Source organism: Lagopus leucura, unplaced genomic scaffold, assembly GCF_019238085.1.
Source record: "Lagopus leucura isolate 7727_CA_CO unplaced genomic scaffold, USGS_WTPT01 Super-Scaffold_100016, whole genome shotgun sequence".
NCBI lineage: Eukaryota > Metazoa > Chordata > Aves > Galliformes > Phasianidae > Lagopus > Lagopus leucura.
In genome coordinates, this window is record NW_024962270.1 from 10,775,734 (window position 1) to 10,798,673 (window position 22,940).

At 40.1% G+C, this 22,940-nt stretch overlaps 1 protein-coding gene across 5 annotated transcripts in view; it reads right to left on the reverse strand.

Annotated features, from left to right (window-relative positions):
• The window catches only part of ATRX (ATRX chromatin remodeler), a 75,956-nt gene extending 55,615 nt beyond the window's left edge, over positions 1–20,341 (reverse strand). The window contains exons 1-7 of one of the 5 annotated variants that reach the window (XM_042876300.1): positions 20,166–20,341; positions 11,384–11,496; positions 7,771–7,826; positions 7,273–7,325; positions 5,469–5,593; positions 4,105–4,224; positions 565–674 (exon numbers count right to left, since the gene is read on the reverse strand). In XM_042876300.1, coding sequence (XP_042732234.1) covers positions 565–674; positions 4,105–4,224; positions 5,469–5,593; positions 7,273–7,325; positions 7,771–7,826; positions 11,384–11,496; positions 20,166–20,185 — 597 coding nt within the window. In that variant the 5' untranslated portion in view covers positions 20,186–20,341. Of the gene's footprint in view, positions 1–564; positions 675–4,104; positions 4,225–5,468; positions 5,594–7,272; positions 7,326–7,770; positions 7,827–11,383; positions 11,497–20,165 lie in introns of those variants that run through there. The other 4 variants (XM_042876302.1, XM_042876301.1, XM_042876303.1 and 1 more) reach the window with 4 other exon arrangements.
• Positions 20,342–22,940: the final 2,599 nt, after the last annotated feature.

Below are 22,940 nucleotides of genomic sequence, written 5' to 3' on the forward strand. Positions count from 1 at the left end.
ATTACTGGCATTTTACAACCTAAATTGAAGTCACTATAAACGGTGTAACTGCAGAACCAGGTGCTGGTTTAGGACTATGGACTAGACCATTATTACAGAGGTTGCCATAGATTATCAGTCCTGGACCTGTCCAAAACTGAAACTGAAATGGATTAAAGCTACCTTTCCACATCTTACTTTAACACTGTTCTACATACAGTGCCTTATGAGGAGATCCAGAATTGAATCTATTCTTACAATAACATTACAGGTAGTCACAAATTTTAGATAGACCGTCTAACATTGAGAATTCACTGAAAGTACAGACTTACACCTGTAAAAAATGCATTACACAGTAAGTTTAGCTGGACTATACAAAAAAATGGGAATATTAATTTCTAAGCTGTATTTACTTCTTCATTTTCTACTTCTGGTTTCCTTAGCAATGACTGAAAAGTTTATAAGCTAAAGATTTACAAACTAAAAAGCAAGAACTAATCCCACAAAAATCCCACCCAAATCCACTAATCACGACATTTCAAACAAAAACAAACAACACAAACTGTAGAACTGTTTACCACATACCTTACAAATAAGAACTTTCAATGTAGGATGTCTATAGATTGAATCCTTTTGAAAATGGTTCACCTGTTGCCCACAAGCTGTACAGCTTACAATTCCATGCAGTCCTTCCTCTATAGAGAGGATTATAAACCACACGTTATTTTTTTTCATTTTGACGTCTTTTTAAAACAAAATCTGTATATATACCTATTTCATTTTCTTACAGTATTTTTTCTGTTGGGTTCTTTAACACCTACCATTACAGAGATCTTTCTGTATCACTCACCATTTAAAGATGGAAATAATTTTCTTCTAGATTTTATGCTCCTAATACTTGGCACCAAAATAAGTTTTGTCATTTGGGAGATTTAATAGAGATTAGCTGGTCAACTACTGAGAATACACTTAAATATGCAAGTCACCATTAAAAAGCTTTCAAATGAACCCTGTTATTCTGCACTTCTTTCCTCTTTAAATCTTAGTTCATAAAGTAACATTTTAATTAACATTTTTGTTGTGCTGATTCTCTCACATATAGTTTTAATTTCTCAACAAGAACTATGGAAAACCATTACATAAATGAAATGCTTATAAATACTGTCTGAAATACACTTCTTCACTTTTTGTTCCCTTTTTGATTTTTTTTTTTTGTTTTTAAGCTACAGTTTCCCTATAACACATATGTTCTCACCATGTTGCTGACTCCTCCAACATTCTGTGTACTACTCTGGTGCTGTACCTACATTTAGTTAAGACAACATCTCTTAATGTTAATCCCCCAATTCATTTTCAAAGGTGGTGAATTCAGCACTGGAAGGCTTGCTACCTGCCAATCTTTCAAACCCATTAACTAGTACTACTGAGACACTTTTCAGCAGGAGTGATGCTTTCAAGAAAGAGGAAAAACATTTCAGACAGTTCATACACTAAATCTATATGCTACCAAAAACTTATTTTGGGATCAAATGGACAAAAGTTTGACACAGCCTTGCTTAACTGTAACATGCTCTGTGCTGTCACATACAGTAAGTAACATAGGGAAATTATCTCAAATAGTTAACTTCATGGTTGCAGCCTCAGTAGAGGCCATACATTAAAGAACAACTACCCCTGAATTAGAGCCAAGTATCAATACCACAATATTAAGGAACTGAGTGAAAATAGGCAAAGACAACACAAGCTACTAGCTAGTTGCTACTGAAATACAATTTCAGATCAACTGAAGTCCAGTATGAGCTAATACACTGTTACAATGCAGTGAAAACACCAGGTCTGAAATTGTGAATTCAGAGTTTGTTGTTCTCAAATGCAGTCATGCATGTACTGCAGAGCTTGTAGATCTGCAAAGCACCCCTTACAACCTCAAAAGTGCCTCTGTTCCAAATGCTGTTGGCAAATCTCAAATACTTACATGCATCATACTGTACTACTCAGAAAAGAATACTGCCTTATTTTGTACCAAGCAGCATAGAAGACTACTCAGACTTTTTAAAATATGGCAGTCCTTAAATGGATACAAGAAACTGAGAGGAACAAGCTGTTTGTTGTCAATTCTCAAGCCATTTCCAACTTCTCTACAACTTTGAGGGGAAATACTACTGCCTTCTTCCTAAAGTCTGCAAGTTGGCACTAGAAAAAAGAATCTATTCATGAGGTCAATCTTTGTAAATCACATCACTACTACAAAGGATAACGGTCTGAAGAAATTAAGTAACAACTAATTCATTAGCACTGAGAAAATATTTTAAAAACACTCCTACCTATGAGTTTGTTAGTAAAGATACAGTCATAACCATTTTGTGGACAGGAAACCTGAAAGTAAGGACTGGCACAATGCCTTACAGTACTGCTTAAGGCCATTTGGATGCTAGAAAGGCAGGACAGTTCCACTACTACTAATATTTCTTAGAAAATTACACCTGTAAGTCCTAATGAAAATACAAAAGATCCAATCTGCAAAGAAAAAGATGTGCTGGCTTTTTAAAAAATATACTTTATTATTTATCTATGTGTACCGTGCATAGAATTCTGGATATCAAGTTACTGGGACTGCACGCTTACCTGCTTAAAGCAGTAATGCTTAATCTTGTTCGAGCACAGACCAAGCATTCCATTCTAGCAGCAAGAGAAAGGCAGTGGCCACTTCATGTAACTTGCATGTAGCAAGTGTAGAATAAATGTATCTGCGCTACTTCTTCTGTGAGTGTCACAAATCAAAACTCTTCAAATACATTCCTAATCCAGCTGCTCTTGAGGCAGACTGCAGTCAAGACTGCAGTCCTACCTTTCCTGTTCTGGAAACGGGGACAACACAGCAGCAGGCAGTACCTACCCCAATTTCTAGAAAGTAGACAGGAGCTTAACAGTCAAAGATTTACCAGCAGGGAGCTAAGCTTCACCTCAGGAAAGGCATGGTCTAATCAAACTCTTGATATTCTTTCCAAAACCATTACCTCCTGCAAGGAACTAGCACAATCAGCTAGTCCACATACACAACGGAATGCCATCAAATTCTCTAGGGATGGAAAAATAACAGCTGGGAGTGCATGTCAAATGAACTGTCCTGAGGATGCACACACAGACCATAAAGCTCAAGCAAACCAGCCCTATGCAATGTTATAGCCCTCAAGATTTTAGTTGGATCTCTTGTAAAACTGCTATCAACACAACTGTAAAAAATAACCCTCTATGCTAGATAGAATGTTTTCTATTTATATAACTGAACTAACTTTCAAAGATCAATATGCAACAGAACATAAGCACAAGCCCCTACACACCTCCTCATAGCTGTGTTTTACTTTTCTTCATCCTCAGATAAAGAGCACTTATGAAATTGTAACACACTAAAAAGAGAGCAGGTATCTCAAATGACACAACAGGAAGATCTAATGCATGTAAAAGAGCCCATCTAACTTTTGGAAATATATGAGAGAGAGGAATTGCTACTAATTACTACCTACACAACATCTCAATTTTAGCAGAGGCTATACAAAACCAAGCTGGCAAAGCAGCTGTCCAAAGATAATCCTTAAAAGGGCACTACTGGTTGGGAATTTCCCACAAGTTTTTTCAAAAAATCTGTAAAAGCCTTTGAATTCCATCAGAGGTTTGAGCTTTCTTGTTACCACTGACAGGTAGTTATGTCTGTATGTGTCCCTGCTCAAACACGATCATTTTCTTGGAGAGTGAGCGCTCCCCTACCAGTGGTATTCCAATGTAATTCCTTAAAAAAAGGAATACTTGTAACATCTGCCTCCAAGTAAGCAACTGTTCTGAATACAAAGCCAGAAGGGTCCATATGGAGTACCTAATGATGCATCCTATAGCTACTGAAAATAAGAGGTTTAATGAGAACTGATCTTAGCTTTCACTGCTGCATTGCAGGGGCAGCAATGGAGGCTAATATCAGCCAGCTATTATCCTTTATTGAACAAAAAGCCAGAAGAGTGGAGGTATTTTGAGGATAATTTATTAGAAATATGAACAATTTTTAGAGGTACCAAATGTGGTCAAAAGCAGCAATTTAAACCCACTTCAATAAATGTTTTAAATTGTATTTACCTCCACGCTTTTTGGGGACTTCAGGTTTCATTTTAACGGTATTTCTGCTTCTAAATTCAGGGCCTTTAAAATCATCTTTGTCTTCATTCAGCACTGGCTCAGGCTGTACAACCACTGTACCTAGAATAATTTCATTTAGAAATTGGAAACCATTACACATCCAAATTAAGTGCAAAAGTCTTTTTTAAATAAATGTCAACATAGTATCTTGAAAAAAAAAGTGCAGTTTGTTGACTAATACTCAAAAGTTTTGAATGTACAGGTGTTCACAGCACAAAAAAGGAAATAATAAATTAATAAATAAAACACCACACACTTCAAGCTGTGTCCATTTTGCAGCTGTAGAACAAAAATTGAAGACTGAAAAGGCCGTGAGAAGTAAATACTGCACTGCCTACCCTGATGTGATATGTGCAGAAGAGAATTATCACACTGCTGGGAAAGCATCTCCAGCACAATGCTGCAACTAAAGGACTTCAGTTGGGTCACTTAAACCTACCGGAAGCCTTAAAGTAATTACTCTTCTCTCTATTTCCCCTTCCATCCAGTTTCCCTCATCTTATTTCAGTATGAAATAAATGAGAAAGCAAGAGAATCTTTTTTTCTTTAGTAAAATTCAGAAAAATCTACTTTTATGTTAACAAAGTACAATACTAACTGAAATTATATGAATTAAACATCTTTCCTACCTGGAACTCGGTTTTAACACTTTCGTTACAAAGACCCTAGAAATAATTTAACATTCTGAGAAAAGGTACTTCAAGAACTGCTTCTCATGGAGTAAATAGGAGCAGTCTCTCCAAGGTTTTCTTTAACTTTCAGAGGTAAGAAATAGATGAGATTAATCAAAATCCCACTACAGTTAAAGAGAGCAGAATGTAGGTTTATAGTAATGACTATTTTAAAGGGTGCCTTAAGAATAATGACTTTGCCCCACCATTTAGTCTCACTTTTCTATTTCTCAATAAACTCCAGAGCCAGAAGAATAAAATAAATTAAAACAAACATGATTTGCAAGTTACAGAGTTTGAGATTTCTAAGAATAGAAATTTTTTCTCTGTTACATGATGGTTTCACACAAAGGTCCATAAGCATTTGAAATTGAGCCATCAGCACATCCTGGTACATGACATCTTTAAGTACGATGGGTTCAAACTTAAAAGTGCTTGGAAACAGGATTTCCTCTTACAAGTGTTCGCAAGGGGAGGGAGACACACACGAACGTTTATATATATTTATATATAAAGTCAACAGGATCTAGGAGAGGTATTTTACTAATACATGTGCATTCTACTTAAGTACCTATGCTGCATCATAATCTTTTCTATTTGTTGAATTCAGAAACAAAGAAGGACGTGAACTACCTTTAGGCAAGCTTTTCATATCAACATCATTTTCTGAGTTTTCATTTGAATTATCTTCATTTACAGTCTCATCTAAGATTTGTTCCTCATCTGATCCAACATACTTTGTTACAACTGTAGGTTTCCTGCACAGACAGAAAAAAATCCATACTGTGACAAATATTACATATTGTGGTACAGGTAAGCCTGGTACTTTGCAAGCAGAACACCATGCCAATTGGGGAAACCTGCATTTTCATCAATTTAAAACATAAAGCAGAATGCTCTGAGTTATTATAATAAATAAGCTGCATGGCAATTTACCTGGTATTGGGACATGGAACTCTACCCTCTTAGGTGAATTAAGTAGATAAATGAATAAAGGATTACTGTTTTTTCACATGCTTGCTATATGGTTTGAGGGTTTCTGGGAGGTCAGATTAAGGTTTGATGTGTTTTTAAAAAGGTATGCAGGAAGTCACACTTTTATTTGAAATTAAAAAAAAAAAAAAAGCCAGAATAAAACCCAATTGGATGAATGCTCAGAAATCTTAAACATTGTTCCAATTTTAACAGGCAGCCCGAAGAGAACACACAGATATTAGCAAATGACAGCTCAGCTGAAAAGACACTTGCAAGGAAATATAGGAAGTGCAGAAAGAAATTAAAAAGCTGACTGTTTAATATGAAAACCGGTAGCCAAAATCTCACATAAAAATAATTCAGAACTGAACCCCTTAACACGAATGAATATACTATGTCATGGCAGGAAAAATATATTAATCCGTAGAGAGTAATTTACTGTGGTCTGAAGGTAATACATGAACTACTGAAGTCAATGCAGGATGCTGTTTTTCTCAGTATCAGACACAGTGCAGTAAGTGCATGAGCAACCATACCTTTAATGATAGACTGGAAGTAAAAAAAACAGGACTACTGAAAGGCTCTAAATAAAAAAGGCTGGCAGGAGAATGAATTCAGAAGGGAGAAATTAAAGTCAAACACAAAACCAAACTTGCAAATACAGAATTAAGCCAAACAGATAACAGAGAATGAAGAATGTCATTTAATTCCAACAGGCACGATACAACGAACAAACGTGGTTAACTGTATGACTGAAAAGAGACACAGAACACTTTGTGGAGAACACTAAGAAGGAAGCTGTTCAAGGCTGGCACTTAGAAGAGCTCACTGATCTACACAGTATACCAGGATAATAAACAAATTTGAAAAAAAAAAAAAGAAAAAGAAAAAGAAAAAAAAAGCACAAAGAACATCAGCAGAATGAGCAGGAATTTTACTAGAGGAGGCTTGATTGATGCTATTTAGGTCACATACAATTCTTCTTCTGCAGTCTCAAATTGGTAAACAGTTAACTCTAGATTTTTTATGTATTTATTTTTAAATCAAAGGTACAGTTCCTGCCCAGGACAACTTTTAGCACATTTTGGTTCTCCACCAATAAGGTACATAAAACTTTTTTCTGTATGCCCCAACTTACATCACTGAAAGAATCCCATGTGTTGAAAGAGCAAGAGGAAAAGTAATAATTGTTTAAGCAATTGTTAAATCCTGAATAGTCATAAAATGCAGGATAATCCCACTGTATTGTTGTAAATAAAAATTAAGCTTTATGATCTCAACCTCTGACCATGAAAAATCATTTGCATTTTAAATATGGTGCAATGCCTTTGTCATACTAGAACTCTGCTAGCTCTGTGGACCTCAAATGGTGCATACTACCAGCATCTAGCACAGCACAGAGACTTCTCCATACTTTCACATGATAGAAAGTAATTTCTTTCTTTTTGTTTTCCACACCAACCTTTTTGAGCGTGACGATCCTAACAACGTGACTCTTTCTGAAGAACTACCACCCTAAAAAATAAGAAAAAAAAAGTCACCACACTTGTGATCAAGTCACCTGTCAACAGAAGCATCTTCTTGTTCCATTCACTTGAGCACCAACAATGCATCTCAGAAGTCACCACCTCTTACAAATAATTAAAAACAAATAAAAAGTGCATTAAGAAACATTTTACACAGGAATTGTTGTACATCAGACTAACAAGTAAACTTGAGTATTTCAATAATTTAAAGAAGGAGATGACGGAAAAATAAGCTGGTTTGCATGCCCATATCACAGTTTCATTCCGAATTTTAAATATTTTTAAATGTATATTTTACAGCTGAAGTTTCTATTCAGCAAACAGGAGATTTTCTGCATATGGCTCTGTCAATATTCTTGAAGCACTTATTGCTAATGGCAATATTTCCTACACATTAGCCACTCTAGACTAGTCAAAAGCGTTTTTATTCCTACCTCTTCTCGACTGTTCTCCATTGAGGTTGGACTTCTTTCAGGTTCTCTACTTTTACCTATGGAAAGAAAAATAATCCACTGAACCCAAAGAAATATTAGTAGTTTTTCACATGCTATCTCACAGCATTTTTTATGCTTCATCAGCATTAATAAAGATGGCTGTGTGACTTTCACAGATCAACTTTTGCACAACAGTGAAACAAAACTGACTTCATGACTTAAATTTCACAGAAATCATTTTGAAATAACTTTCAGTTTTGTAGGATAGGCTGAAAGAGAGCCTATATTAAGTGAATTTCAAGACGTGAGAACACAACTGTGTACGCAGGGATAACAGAGTGCTTTTTTTAATCTGTAAGAAGTGAAGGATTTCTCTTACACATTTTAATATTAAAAACACGATGTTAAATTTGGGATTATGAGCTATGCACAAACATCAGGACACAAAAGAGAATTCTCATTTCTTGATCCTAGTAGCCGTGGAATATAAAAGCTAAAGACAGATATCTTCTGACTAACTGCTTCATCCACCAGTCCAGGTGATGGAAGGGAATGTTTTAGTTCAGTGGTTTAATGACATTTGCATGAAGTTGCTTGAAAGGTATAAAAATAGTAGTATTGTAACAGATGTACTACTGAGAAACATGCAAGTGACAGTATAACAGAAAACAGAAAAACTGAATAAATATCATTATTTCCTTCTATAACATTAGACTGTTAGCATTGTAACTTAGTTTTTCCTGACACACTACACTTGGGGAAAAAGCTAAACAATTTTATTTTACTTTAGACAAAAAAAAATTACTAGAAAATTTCATGCTGGGTATTTGACTTAAAACTGAATTGTACGGATAAATTTTAGTATAAATTATCCAGCCATTTCTGCACGCCAAGCTTTTGTCCCCTTTAAAAAAGGGAAATTTCCTCTCTGGAATATTGTAGGCATTCCACCACCCGAAGGAGTGAACCTGAAACGTGGCAGAAAAGTTCCATTTCCTTTGGGGGTGGGACTCGGTCCACCTTCTATTTGTGCCTCATTTTGGATCAACTACTAAATCTCTGGGACATGCCACAGTCTGTACAGGCTCAGTACGGATCGATGTGATGCCGGTAGATCAAGGCTGTGCAGATTCTGCCCTCAGACTGCACGTGCGCTACTCCCAAAAGCAACTGAACGAACATGCTCCTCCATCTCACAGCTCCTGGGTGTGACTGGACTGTACATGCGCCATCCCCACAGAATGACCAAGCATGCCGAACCCCCTCACAGCTCCTAGTGCTGACCAAACTGCACATGCTCCATCCACTCCACGGCTATGAGAGCGCAGAATTTCCCCTGTGACTGCTGCTCCCGGGCAGAGGCTGGTCACTTGATACAAGAGCAGGAAGTCAGTCTCTCCTACGCTCTCTCAATGATCCTCCTGCTGGCACCCACGCAATGTAGAGGAGAGAGACATCCGATACGAATGCAGAGGATAAAGAAACAACATAAGGCTGTAAAATCAAGTACTCAAAATTTAAGAAAAGCCAGAATTAAGGTTATCCGTGCAAGTTCACTTTACTTATTGCTGCTACTACATACGCATCACAGTACACTAAATTCCACATGATCAAGTACTCCATAAGCATCTGTTACACATTTCAGTTGATCTATGTGTGTGTCACGGGCATGTCCCAAATCCTTTGAGACACACAATCATCTCCATCATCATCTCTTACCCTTTACAACACCTAATAATTAATTTATCCTCCATACTCTGGACAAAAATGAGATCCATTAATATGTAAACCTGATTTGGCTCCAATCACGTCAATCATTTATACACTGAAAAAGCAGTCAGTGGAGAAAAAAAAAAGCATGAATAGGGTACTTCCAAGAGACATCATGTTATGCACAAAAAGCTAGGAAGTAAGCTTGCACAGTCAATTCCGGCATTTTCTAATATTTAAGTGTTTAATCCTTCATGCTTCAACTTTAATATGCTCTTTCTTTGGAAAAAATATATATCTAAACAATAATGAAGCACGTCTTCTATTAATTAGTCAGTGTAGAATTACAGCATCACAGAATGGCCTGGATTGGAAGGGACCCCAAGGATCAGCAAGTTCCAATCCCCCTGCCACACGCAGGGCCGCCAACGTCCAGATCTGGTACCAGACCAAGCTGTGCAGTGCCTCATCCAACCTGGCCTTGAACACCTCCAGGGACGGGGTATCTATAGCCTCTCTAGGCAGCCTGTTCCAGCACCTCACCACTCTCATTGTAAAGAACTTCCCCTTGACATCCAACCTAAACCTTCCCTCCTTAAGCTTAAAACCATTCCCTCTTGTGCTACTCACTATCTACTCAAGTAAAAAGTTGATTCCCCTCCTTTTTATTAACTCCCCTTTTAAATACAGGTAGGCTGCAATGAGGTCTCCCTGCAGCCTTCTTTTCTCCAGGCTGAACAAGCCCAGCTCCCTCAGCCTGTCTTCATAAGGGAAGCACTCCAGACTTCTGAGCATCTTTGTGACCCTCCTCTGGACCCACTCCAACAGCTCCACAACCTCTGTGTACTTCTGTTTCACAGTATGTTTGAATTCTGAGACAAGCAGCCAAATTCTATTTGATATCTATACAGGATAAAGGGAAAAAAAAAAAAAAATCAATAAATTAAAAAAAAAAGTATGCTATGTAGCAAAATCTCACCTTAAATGCCTGCATCTACAGCAGTTCGATTTCTTATTCTGTTTAAGAAATTATTTGTGTGCTACTTTCTCCTTTGTTAACGGTTCAGTCAGATGCTGACACAAGGCAGACGGGAGCACATGGCAGTACATTCTCAAGATAAACATCAAAAGAAAAACTGCACACCAGCAAACACACAGCTTTATTACTTACAACAACAGTTTAAAAATAAACTCCACACCACAGCCAACACACTCCCATTCTCCTGCACTCTATCATTTCAGTATAATTTTTAGCTCATGAAACAGCAGTGCCTGGAAAGTTGTGTACCTGTACCCAGTCAAATTTGGAAACAAATTGTATATGGTACTGCTATGAAAAATTTCTGCTTCTTATGAATGCAATCACGCTATTTAAAATTTATTACTTATATTTAACTTGTAAGTACAAATTTCTAATGCCATATTTAATTTAGTCCAGCATGTTTTTTCAGTTATTTTGTTTCTGAATGTTTCCAAATAAATATAGGCATCTTTTTCAGATAATTATGAAAGCACAATCTCAACATCTTCTGCCCCAACCACAAGGACTGCAAAAAGTTCACTGCAGCAAAAGAAACTAAATACTGCCCTCACATTCAGGAAAGATGAAAAAGGAACTCCCACCACAGGCAAATGCATGCATGTTTGCCATCTCACGTTTCAGAGAAGGCAAACTACCAGCAGAATTAGCTTTATTCACATTTAAACGCATTATTTTAACTGAAAGAAATCTTGTGTCAAAGGCTGTATGTATTTATCAAAATAGAACCACTTAACTAAATCACACTGGGATTTTGCATAAGTGTGCCCTGGTGAAGCGTGATACAATGAAATCACAACACAAAGATATGTGACTTCAGAATCATATATATGTTTAAACTTAAAACATAAAATGCCATTTTACCTAGGCTTTTGGTTTTAGATAGTGCTGGAGGAGAGTTTGTGTCCTCAGATTCCTCTGATGAGTGAGCCAAGAAGTCATGGAGTTTCTGCACCAATGTATTCAACTTGCTTTCACTGTCAAAATAGAAGTGAAACTTGAAGTTACTGTAGGTCTCACGCTAATTTAGCATGCCTGAAAGGAGTGATGTTGAATCTCAATTAACACACATCTACAGGGGAAAGTTACTCATGACCTGAACACGTAATACTACAAAGCAAATAAAAACCATACAATTTTATTAAACCTTACACTAAAAAGAAACAAAAACCAAAACAACAAAGTAGCCTTTTTGATACATACACAAAAAAGCACTGAAGACTCTTAGCAAGAGCCAACAGACTCTTAACAAAGACAATAAACATTTTAAGCTGGTTTTAGCTAGGTGAACATGTGAGATTGTTCTTACCCAAAGCTTATATTAAACCAACTACATACATATACATACATACATAAATACATATATAATGCATTCTGCATTTATTTTGTTAAATACGACCCAGAACAATCAGATCAGTTCATGAGTATTATGCTTGGAATTTTCACCAGGCAGTTTTAGACACCAAGAATCACCAGTCCTGTTTCCTCAATCATCACAGTAAAAAGGCAACAGTTTTGCCCCATGCTTTTGCTATAAAGGCATACTCCTTCATGATTCATACACATTCTATTCCCTTGCATTTTATGTCACCTATTTCATGCTCATTTTTTCCACCTATAGCATCCGCAATTTCCTGGACAGGTGCCTTTTCCTGGTTGCAGTTATCCTGAGTAAGACCAAGGGCAGTCATGTCCTCAGACCCTGTTATCACAAGCTGCCACTCTCAGCTGTTGGTTGCTGCTTCCCTTCCAGACGCTATCAACTCCCAGAAATCTGCCAGCTGATAAGTCTGAGTCATCAGACCTTGTCTGCTATTAGATACGGTTTCTCAAACTGCTCAACTATATCATCCACTCCATAAGTCAGCCCAGTTAAAGGCTACAGACGTCTCTCCTTTTCACTTTTTTCTCCCCCCATCTCCCCGTTACTTTCAAAATTGTCTTTTGACAGCAACAGGAAATAATGTTCTCTTGCCCTGTTCTACAGCTTGTCGTGTCCTTTGAGTATTTATCAGAAGCTCAATCCCCTTGCTGTCACCATCTCCACTGTTTTCTGAACACATCACTAAATATCAACTCCCAACTTTCAACTTAACTATTATTTAGAAATAACTTGTCTCTCTTTATTATCTTCTAAAATGCTGTTACTGAAACAAGTTATAATATCCTTGTTCTCTATATAAAATATTCAGAACACTACACGTGTCTTTGTGACTAATAGCTTAGAACATGATCAGCTACCAACTACTGCCTCTCATCCTAACTAGCCTAGAAGCATCATTTCCAGAACAAAAATGTTCATGCTAGCACATTATAAGAATGTACAAACTAATACTAAAATGCCTCCTTGCTTGCTTTTCCTCTGCATTATTCAGCATTTTGTAGCATCAGCCTGTATTGAGGAGTAACAGATTAAACTTAACTAAGGGCTACTGCACCTCAACCCAAAGGAATTACAGCAATGCTTTCCCTGCTTTTGTATAAAACCTTTTACAGCAAAATCCTTATTCTTTTTAACATATTGTCACAAACTGACACAATAAATAGATCACAACAATTAAAATGTGCATTAAAAAATGCACAGGAGTCTAAAACTTAATAACATCTTAGAAGTAATAAGCAAAGCAAGTCTCACTCTGCCATGAATCAACCATCTCTATGCTATTTCCTAGCCATTTCAGGCTTGCACATACAAAGGAAAAGCTTCACCATCAGTCTAGAACTATTTCAACACAGTTTAGCTTAATTAGAACAAGAATGAAAGAAGACATGTCCTACTATTACTGGTTTGGCCATGAACTTGATTTGTGACCTTGAGAAACTATCACCCAACAATACAATTCCTCACCTAAATTCAGAGCAAGTTCTGTAACCTTAACCAGCAACGACTGGGACACCATTTATCCCAGTAACGAGTGAGACAGTCTGCATTATGTTAACTGCTATGACAAATGAACACAACGCAGAAGAACAAGGAGGGAGTGCAGAGGAGAGGTGAAGTGCTGTGTCCTCACCTAGCTAGACACAACAGACTGAATTCACTCCGCCTGCTAATTACTGTCCCCCTGCGCTTAACCCATCAACTGCATTAGCTAATGATCACTGTGTGTAATGAGTCAAACCACCTCAGACAAAATAAAATGCTACAGAACAGTTTTCATTTGCATCCGATTTGCTACACATTCACGGGACCGCTGTGTCTCATGGCAGGAGAGGTGCTGCAAATTCATGGCCAGGCCATAAGGAAGGGCAGGACTGCTCATTTAGGCAGCAAACCGGGACATGCTGGATTACATTGTGAAACTGCGCTGGAAGAAACTTGTTAGCACCTTCTATTTCTATTTATTCTCTATTACAAATCTCTATTTATTCTCTATTATTGTTTTTTTTTTAAATGTAGGTAGAGAATGCTCCACCTATTGTCAAAATCTGGAAGAATGTTTTAGAGCTGTTTTTAAAAAACAAAACACACAGGATCCCACCACCTTCCAGACAAAGCTGGGTTACAAATGGCTCTGCAAGCCAGCAATACAGGAACGCTTTCCAGCTTTTTATCCAACTCCATCAGTTTGGTTACAAACACGCTTTTGCGAAATGTTTTGGTTTTAAGTTCTCAGCTGCCTTAAAGATTTTAGACAAATTCATTTTTAAACCATCTTTACAGTTGCTTCAACTTAAATTATTTTTCACCTTGGCATTTCCAAAGAAATACTGCAGAGTAGCAACTATTAAGCAGACAAAACTAAACAGTACTTGAAAAAATAAAGAAAATTAAGACCAGATGATCTTTAAAACCACCAGACTGTAGGCAAACATCATCTATTTCTAACAGTATCTCTGTGATGGACAAACATAACAACCCATAGCAGAAGTTTGAATATTTTAATTAAGACCAGGGGAAGAGGAAAATAGAGAAAAAGACCAGGCTTCCATCATAGCACAAGACTTGACAACAGCTGCTACCTACTACCCACACTACACGCGTTGCTTTAACTCAGTTACAGCCCAGTCCTGCAGACTGCTCAGGCATTAACGGCTGAAGCACACCAGGACTGCTGCAGCACATCTTTCAGCTCAGTTCTGCCTAGAAGCCTGCTTGTGCACTCCAAGGCCCCTTGTGTTATCAAGCAGACGGACTCTTCAAAAATGAACTTGTTTTAAATGCTAGCAGAGGTGCATCCAAAGCTATGATGGAGACAAGAACGTGACTTTTGAAAGCCTTCCTGTATCTAATACATTACTAACAAGAACATCTTTAAAAAATAACTGTTTTACTATAAGTAAAGCCAAAGCTGATGTCATTTAATTCAACATGCAGATCCAGAACAGTTAGAAGGTATCCTTCCTTCACCCCCAGCATGTAATTTGCCTTCACATCGCTAAAGTCTTGATATAATCAGGCCAGTATTCTGTCACCCGCAAACCCTCATAGACGTTTTTCACGATTGTAAGGAAAAGCGTTAAGACTAAGCCTGATATAAGGATGTACTGTGGTTGAGCACACATGAACAAAATGGCGCAAGACCTGTAGGAGAGCAAAGGATAACAAAATCTGGGAAAGAATTTGTTCCCTAATCAGAAGTCTGCCTCTCTCAGAGAAAACACATAACCAGAAAATAAAAGGAGACTATCACTACACCTACACCACACTCACTGTATAAGCAATTGTTTTAACCTAAGCACAGAAACCAACCCAGATTACAAGCAGCCATTTCTTCTGCTGAACCTAGACCTGCTCTCTGATATAACTCACTGCTCCTTTGCACAAATCTTTCTGCAAGCACAGGTGACAGAGGATATTAATCACAGTCTCAGTTGGGGAGGTTTATAAACTTCAGTAGTAGCAATATGATACCTGAACTTGCAACAGCAAAATTACAGTTGGCAGGTATGTGACACTAAGAACCAGGGAAGCACTGAGGCTGGGAGATCCCTTCCAGCTCTGAAGATCCCCTAGTGAGATCTCCTACACAAGCAGGATCAGCTACAGCAGCTGCCAGAAACACGGCCAGGCCAGCGGGGCCGAGCACCTTCATTGCTGGAGCCTGCAGAGCCTCCCTGCTCAACTTGTTCCAATGCTTGGCCATTCTCACAGTAGAACAACTTTCCTGTGCTCAGATGGCATTGGATTACACTGAACTCATTGGATACAGCCAGAAGGAGCCTGAATACTGAAGCTCTGACTGAAAAGAGGTAGACCTCTAGCACTACGCTGAACTTGCAGACACTACGGTTAAGGCTTCATTAACACAGACTCACTCTTTTCATGTTGGTTAGGATTGTTCTTTGGTCCTCAGGGCTCAATCAAGTAATACCTAATAGAGTTCAAGACATTTGATTATAAGGATTAAGTAACTCTGGAGTATAAGCATGGCACAAGAGGTTCACACAAGTGAACAGACTGAGTTTTCTCCAGATGCACAGGGGGAAAGGTTCAAAATCACTAAGAGACCCTTAATTACGTTCAAAGAAGATTACACAGTGTCTTTTTCTTGAGATGGCATCCAAACAACTGTAACAGGATTTGGCTGAGAGCTACCATGCCTTGCTGGGAAGTGAAGGGTCTTTTTTGTTTGGTTCTTGGTTTGTTTTTACAACTGCATTTTTAGTAGGTTTGAATGCTATATGGAAGTCTGTAATTTCAATGGTAAAATAGCCTGTAAACTTAAAAACAGAAGTCAACCATGTGAAAACCTAAATATAGTATTTTCACCTGAGACAAAAATGATGGCATACTGTGTATTTTAACACATTAATTCAGGAAAGGAAGCTGAAACGAGTATACATGTAACCTACAAGACAAAGTACTGTCACAAAAGCTGAAGTGTGCTTTGCTTGAAGGGAAAGAAAGGCTCCACACAATGGCTTTTAGTCTCTAATTCTATCTTCTTTGTTTCATTTGTCTTCCGCTTTCTGAAGTTTGTAAAAGGTTCTCAATAAGACATAATTCATCACAAACCCTAAGAATTAAAGCTGGTTCCTTAGTTTCCCAGATCTACAACTACCAATCAGACCTGTTACCCACTTTTCAGGGTTATGGCCCTGCTGAAGCACAGTTCTTTTATTTTCCAAAAATACAGCCATCTCAGATTGCCCCACTAACAATGCTGAATTTATTGCCAGAATTGTTGTTTCTGCATTCTAGCAGATCTATCTGCTCAATACAGCTTCTAGCATTAGATGTATTAAGACAGAAAATTCTACAGCTATGCAGCTTGCAGATAAATAAACTGCCTTTCCTGAACAGCACTGAAGCCGACTCTGGGCAGCAACCTGTGAACTGAAGTTGGTTTTTGTTCCATGGTTACGCTCCTTTTCTTAAAAAATAACACTAAAGATTCACACCAATCAATCCTTTATCTGTCTTGCATGAAAACTTTTTGTGGCTGGACATCACAAAAAAATTCTGACAGCTTAGTACTGCCCTTTAGTTAATTAGAGAACTTTACCTACTCACTATCTTTTAAGTCAATATTAGGTCTCCCATTATACCTGCCAGTGAATTTTGACAATTTTGTCTTCTCCCTCCTGACTCACCACCAGAACCTGCAACACTGACCGACCCGCGAACCGATTCATATTTCTAAACCACCTGCAGGCACAGACTCCAGCTATACGAAATGGGATTTCATGAGGGTCAGCAGTATCCCTAGGCCTCCCTGCTTACAAAAGGCCTATCCAGTGATCCCATCTACAAACATCATTTGTCACAGCCGTTTGTTCTCGTGGTGAACATAGCGTGTTAGCACTGTCTTCTGTTCAGGTACTTTCTTTTGGTGAGCTATATGCAAGTAAAAAGCATCAACCTTTACTTCCTTCATTACAGGTGTTGCAAGTACACACGGAATCTGTGATGAAAAGGGGAATTTCAAGTTTCAGTAAGGTTAGGGCCATTCCCTTCTCACACCATATTATCTCAGAGGAGAATAAAACACCTCTACTTAAGCCCTACAGAAACCACAACACAAAGTACACAAAACCATAACAGACAGTACTATAAAGAAACAGAAGCAACAGCCACTGCAGCAAGACTCTCTGGGAGGAATTTCACTTCTGTGTGAACACGTTGGCTCAAGGACACATCTGGCAAACAAGGTGACAGCCAGCCTAAAGTTTTGACTATTTCCTCAAGAAAAGCACAGAATCTGCTTACACCCATTTGACATGATTGTGTGACAGCCTGCTAACTCGCACTGTGCCTTCAGACAACACGGACAATTACTATGGACTTATTTCCTGTTAGATTATTGTGGCATTAAATAGCATGCCTCATACAATCCTGAAATATAACTCACACAGAACAAAGAAATTCAAGTGATTGAGGAATACAGAACCCATATTGCACATTGGGAAGACTAAAGCATAAAAAGTTAACCTGAAAATTATAGGTAATGTTGGAACACCGCCTCCTGGATGGTCCAAGACTCAAAATTTGTTTTCTTTTTCTATTGCGCTTATTCACTTCAATGTATGAAATGACTGGTAGGAACAGACCCGGACTTTACAACAAAGATCCCTCCATTTTAAAAAGAAAAATAAAGCAAGTTTTATGTGAAACTGTGGTCCAAAAATCTCAATAAACAAACAAGCAGGGAGATGGTGCATGATGACAGAAAGGCAGCAGCTGGCAGACCAGCATGGCTTGCTGGAAATGAGAGCAAAGAACACTGTGTGTGAGCAGAGAAACGTGCCTGCATGTGTGTGCAAACAAGTGGAGAGCACCTCTGCCTCTGTTCCAATGCACCAATACATCAAGAGTGCATTCATAGTGCTTTCCTCTACCCTCCCATTCTCTCTAGTATTAGCAGAAGTTGAACTGATAAAATAAGAGAAAAGCTCTTGCAATCAGTGTGTTCATAACCCTGAAACCACAGCACCAAACAACATAATGCTTGGTATCTAGCACAGAACTTTCCCCATACATTAAAAAACTCAAGATGAGCTCTGTGTGGAACAAGGAACATCAAAGACACCTGCACTGACTGAGAACTGAGTTAATGAGCAGAAAAAAAGTCCGGAGCACCAAAAAATACTGTGTGCAGCTACGTACAAGTTGTTTGTCACAGGGCCTACTTACTGCATGGACATTCAACCCAGAGATTACACACAAACTCAAATACACCTTGAACATACTTCCTCAACTTCAAGCATACAAGTGAAACTCTTAAAGTAATCCAATTTAACCTTTCCACCTGCAGGTAAAGGTCTGACCTTCTGTATTATCTAAATTCCACTGCAACGTATTCTAAAGCAGCCTTTTCCCATTAACTCCTGTGCTACGTCAACACAAGGATATTGAAGCAAAATCTTTATGCCATACAGAAATCAAACTCCACTCCTGCTTTTCAAAGACTGAAGATGAAAGAAGAAAATTCCTCTATTTGCATTTCAGCCTACAAATAAAATAATCAATCCAACAAAAAGCTGGTATAAACTGTCCCACTGCTGTAAAGGCGTGGAGAGGAGGGAGAGATGGGCAACCCCTGTTTTACAACATGAAGCACACAGAAGAAATCGGTAGCTGCTGGGAAGTCATGCAGCACATAACGTATGTTTGTAGTGCTTATGACTTGCATCTAGCACGTGATCAGCATCAGTAACAACGATACTATAATTTTTTTGAGTTAGAATCCACGTACATACATTGTTTCCTCTGAAATTTTGAGGCATTAAAATCAAGCAGTACAAAGAGCAAAAAAAAAAAAAATTCCCACCTTTTAACTTCTGTTAAACTCAGTGGTCATCACTGAACCGCTCAGGGGAAGTCTGAAACCGGGGGTGAAGAAACACAAATACAACCTCAGAAGAAACTTGGCGGCTCGGTACCTACGACAGCATGCTGCTCCTCTTTCTTAACATCTTGTTTGATGCTGAAGTCAGACGCAACATTTTTGAGGGCTCAGAAACAATGCTTTATTGTTTACGAGCTGCCTCAGGCATGTGGAATATTTCTGTGCGACTGACAGCGCTGATCAGCCCCTTCAGCCTAACTACAAACCGAAAACATCCAAGCCCAACTCTGCATTAAGGCTTTAACATGGCGCCTGGCGGCACCGGCTCGGTTTATACCAGCTTATTTAGTTTACGCAGCCGAATGGGAACGGTTCATCCCCGTCGGCGCGGCGGGAGCCGCCCCTCAGCGAGAGCGGGACGCGCCAGCGAAGGGCGCGGGAAGGAGCGGGCAGAGTACTACGAGCAGACACGTGGGGCGAGGGCTGACAGCCGCAGGGCACGGCGCCGCGGCGCCCACCGGCCGGGAGCGAGGACCGGGACGGAGTGGGGCGGAGCGGCGCGGCCCCGCTCCCCGCCCGACGACGATAGCCGCGCGCGGCGGTTACCAGAAGAGCGCCCGCCGCCGGCCCGCGCCCGGCCGCCTCCGCCGCCGTCCCCTCCCCCTGCACTTCCCGCTCGGCCTCCCGCCGCCGCCCCCTCCCCCAGCCCGGCCTCCGCCGGCCCCGCCGCCTCGAGCACCGGCCCGGCCCCGCCCTGGCCGAACCGAGCCGAGCGGTGGCGCCGCCGAGGTCGGCCGACGGCAACGGCCGCGCACGCGGCGGGAGCGATGCGCGCCGCCGGCCCCTCCTCCCCTCGGCGGGGCCGGCGGGAGCCGCCGCCCGATGCCCCGGCGGTTGAGGGCCCCGGGTCGTACCTCATGGGCTCTGCGGTCATGTCTCCGCCGCCGCTGCTCGGTGCGGCCGGGTCGGGCCGGGACCGCGCTCAGGCGCTGAAAGGAGACAAAGCCGTTATTGCCGCCATCGCCAGCGCCGCCGCCATCTTGTAGGAGAGAGGATGAGGGAGACCTGCCTCCTGCCGCCTTCCTCTTTCGCCGACTCCCATTGGCTCCTTGCCGCCCCCAGCGATTTTCTAATTGGGCCGCTCCGACGGGGGCTGTTGCTAGGGTCGTTTACGTCACGGTCCCGGCTTCCTCCGCTCCGATTGGCTGGGGGGAGGGTTACATCAGCGGGGGGGAGGGGCTGACGTCACGCACCGAGTCCCATGACATCATTTCAAAACAAAGTGCACTGACGAGTTTGACCGGCAGGGGGCTCCACCGATGGCGCCTCGGTGCGCCCGGCCCTGGGAGCCACGTGCCCACGCAGGAGGAACGTCGTGACAGGGCATGCAGGGCCGTGGCCAAAGGGGCCTTGGCCTCAGCCCAGCCCCTGCTGCTCCACACCCCTTCTTCAGAGCACAGGAGGGAAGAGCAGCTGGGTGGGCTTTTTTCACAACCCAAGTCGTTCTTATTCTGTGATTCTATTCTGGGATTCCAGGACAGCAAGGTATGACAAATGCACCCCAATAACCAAGGTAGACCTTGTTGAGCAGCACATGAGTTGTTCTCCTCACTAGAGCCTCACTTAAGCTCAGCACTGCTAGAATTTACATTTTTTTTTAAAAAAAAACAGTTCTTCAGGTAAAGAAGCCTAGTTGCAGTCCTTGCTGGCAGCATCATGTAAGATCTAGGTACGCCAAGACTACTTTCCCTGCTTCTACCAGCAGACCCCAAGTTCCTATTAGATGTTAAAATCTGTATGAACAGCAGAGGACCAGGAGAGACTGCTGCTCAGAGGGGAAGAAGTGATGTGCTGCCATAAGAACGCTGCCAACCTGCAGTGCCTGGAGCAGCTCGGCATTTGTATCTCTCCACAAGGCCAAAAGAGAAGAATGGGTCACCAACAGCAAGTCCAGCATGGGGTAGAATTAGAAGCAGATGACAATTAGTCACTTCTTAAAATATAACCAGCCTTGAAAATTAAGGTTTTCTTCCTATAGAAATATAAAAGGTACCCACTCACCTAGGTTCCTAACAGTGTGCAAAATGAGGAAAGAAACATTAAGTGGAAGCCTTGTCAACTGAAGTATAACCTCTCCTTAGCACATATTTCATTCCAAAAGGCAAGTGCAATGAAACAAATAGCATTTCCAAACTTCAGAACACGCACGCCCACATATCTCAGATAAATTCTACAAACAAGTATAGAATTTGCTTTAAAACGTAGCTTTTTAGCCAGAAACTGCACCCGGCACTTACTGAATGCTATTACTAGCCAAAAAAATGATTCCATAGCTTTTGTTCCTAGATTCTATCTCACAGTCAAAGCTGCAGTTCTAAAAGACCAAACCATCACTCGCTTTTATCTAGGTGCTGAAAATCAGTGCTAATTCTGAGTGCAACAAATTCCATTAATAAACACAAAAAGCCATCTTAATCTGTTGCCACCCAATAGGTATATTAAACTGGAAGCACTACCTACTCTTAGTTCTGCATTAGTACTTCAATTGAGTGAAGACAAAACGTTTATTTTCAAGGGATTGAGCCTGCTTTATGGCAGAGTCTACATTAGAACTATGAAGTAAAAAGATAAAGTAATCAATAAAGTTCAATATTCTTGGGAAATGCAAGAGGTATTTTTTAAAAATAAATTTGTCTTGAATTCACAGCTTATAACCAAAGATACAATTAGAAAGCAATTGTGAGGAAAGGGCAGCATAAAACAACAGATCTCCCAACAGTTAGTCCAGAAGACAAAACCTGACCCTATCACCAAATTGTCAAAATACAAGTTGCAGGAGCTCACCAAAATCCACATATGGATAGATACTGTGTGCACCTCTGGAAAAACATTCTGCACATCCAGCGTACCTGCAGTCAAGCTCACCCTCTACATAGGACCACCTCCCCCAAGGCTCTAATGGGCACTGCTGATCCAATATACTTGGAAGAATAAAGATTCAGAGCAAGTTAGTAAATCACAGACTACAGTTGAACCTTATCATTGCCTGATTTCTGTCATAAGGGCAGTAATTAGTTTTCTTAAGTAGATATTAGCCTACTTTAAAAAAACATGGCTAAAGACATGTACAGTTATCAATTGACAATTATTTTAATAAGTGTATGTTCTCCTGACCTAGAAATATCAAGTATGTATACGTTTTTTCAGATCATTCTGCAGTAGTACAGTTAAACCAGAACAAGACAACACTGTTTAAATTCATTTTACAGGAATGGTCAAGATGTGAGCTTTTAAGTAGAGCAGAAAATGTGCAACAAAGCTCATTCTTTGTTTATCAGAAGATAAGCATGGTAAGAAATGGAAACACGGACAGCAGCATCTGTTACAAGGAAAGGCAGAAGGAGCTGGGCTTGTCCACCCCGGAGAAGACAGAAGGGGTCTGGATCAATGCATTATGCTAACCAGTCAGGAGAGATGCATATAGCTAACTATTACCTCAACTGCTCTACAAGCCAAATAACTTTTTTCTGGAATATATGCTCTCTAGATCTGCTACAGGTCTGTGGAAACACTCAGTCTTCTTCTCAATGATCACACTTCAACCTTTCCCCACGTGCTTCATTTTCTGCCTAGAGAGCAGAAAAACTGCAGGGGGAAGACAACAAGCATTATTTTAATTCCATGTGCCA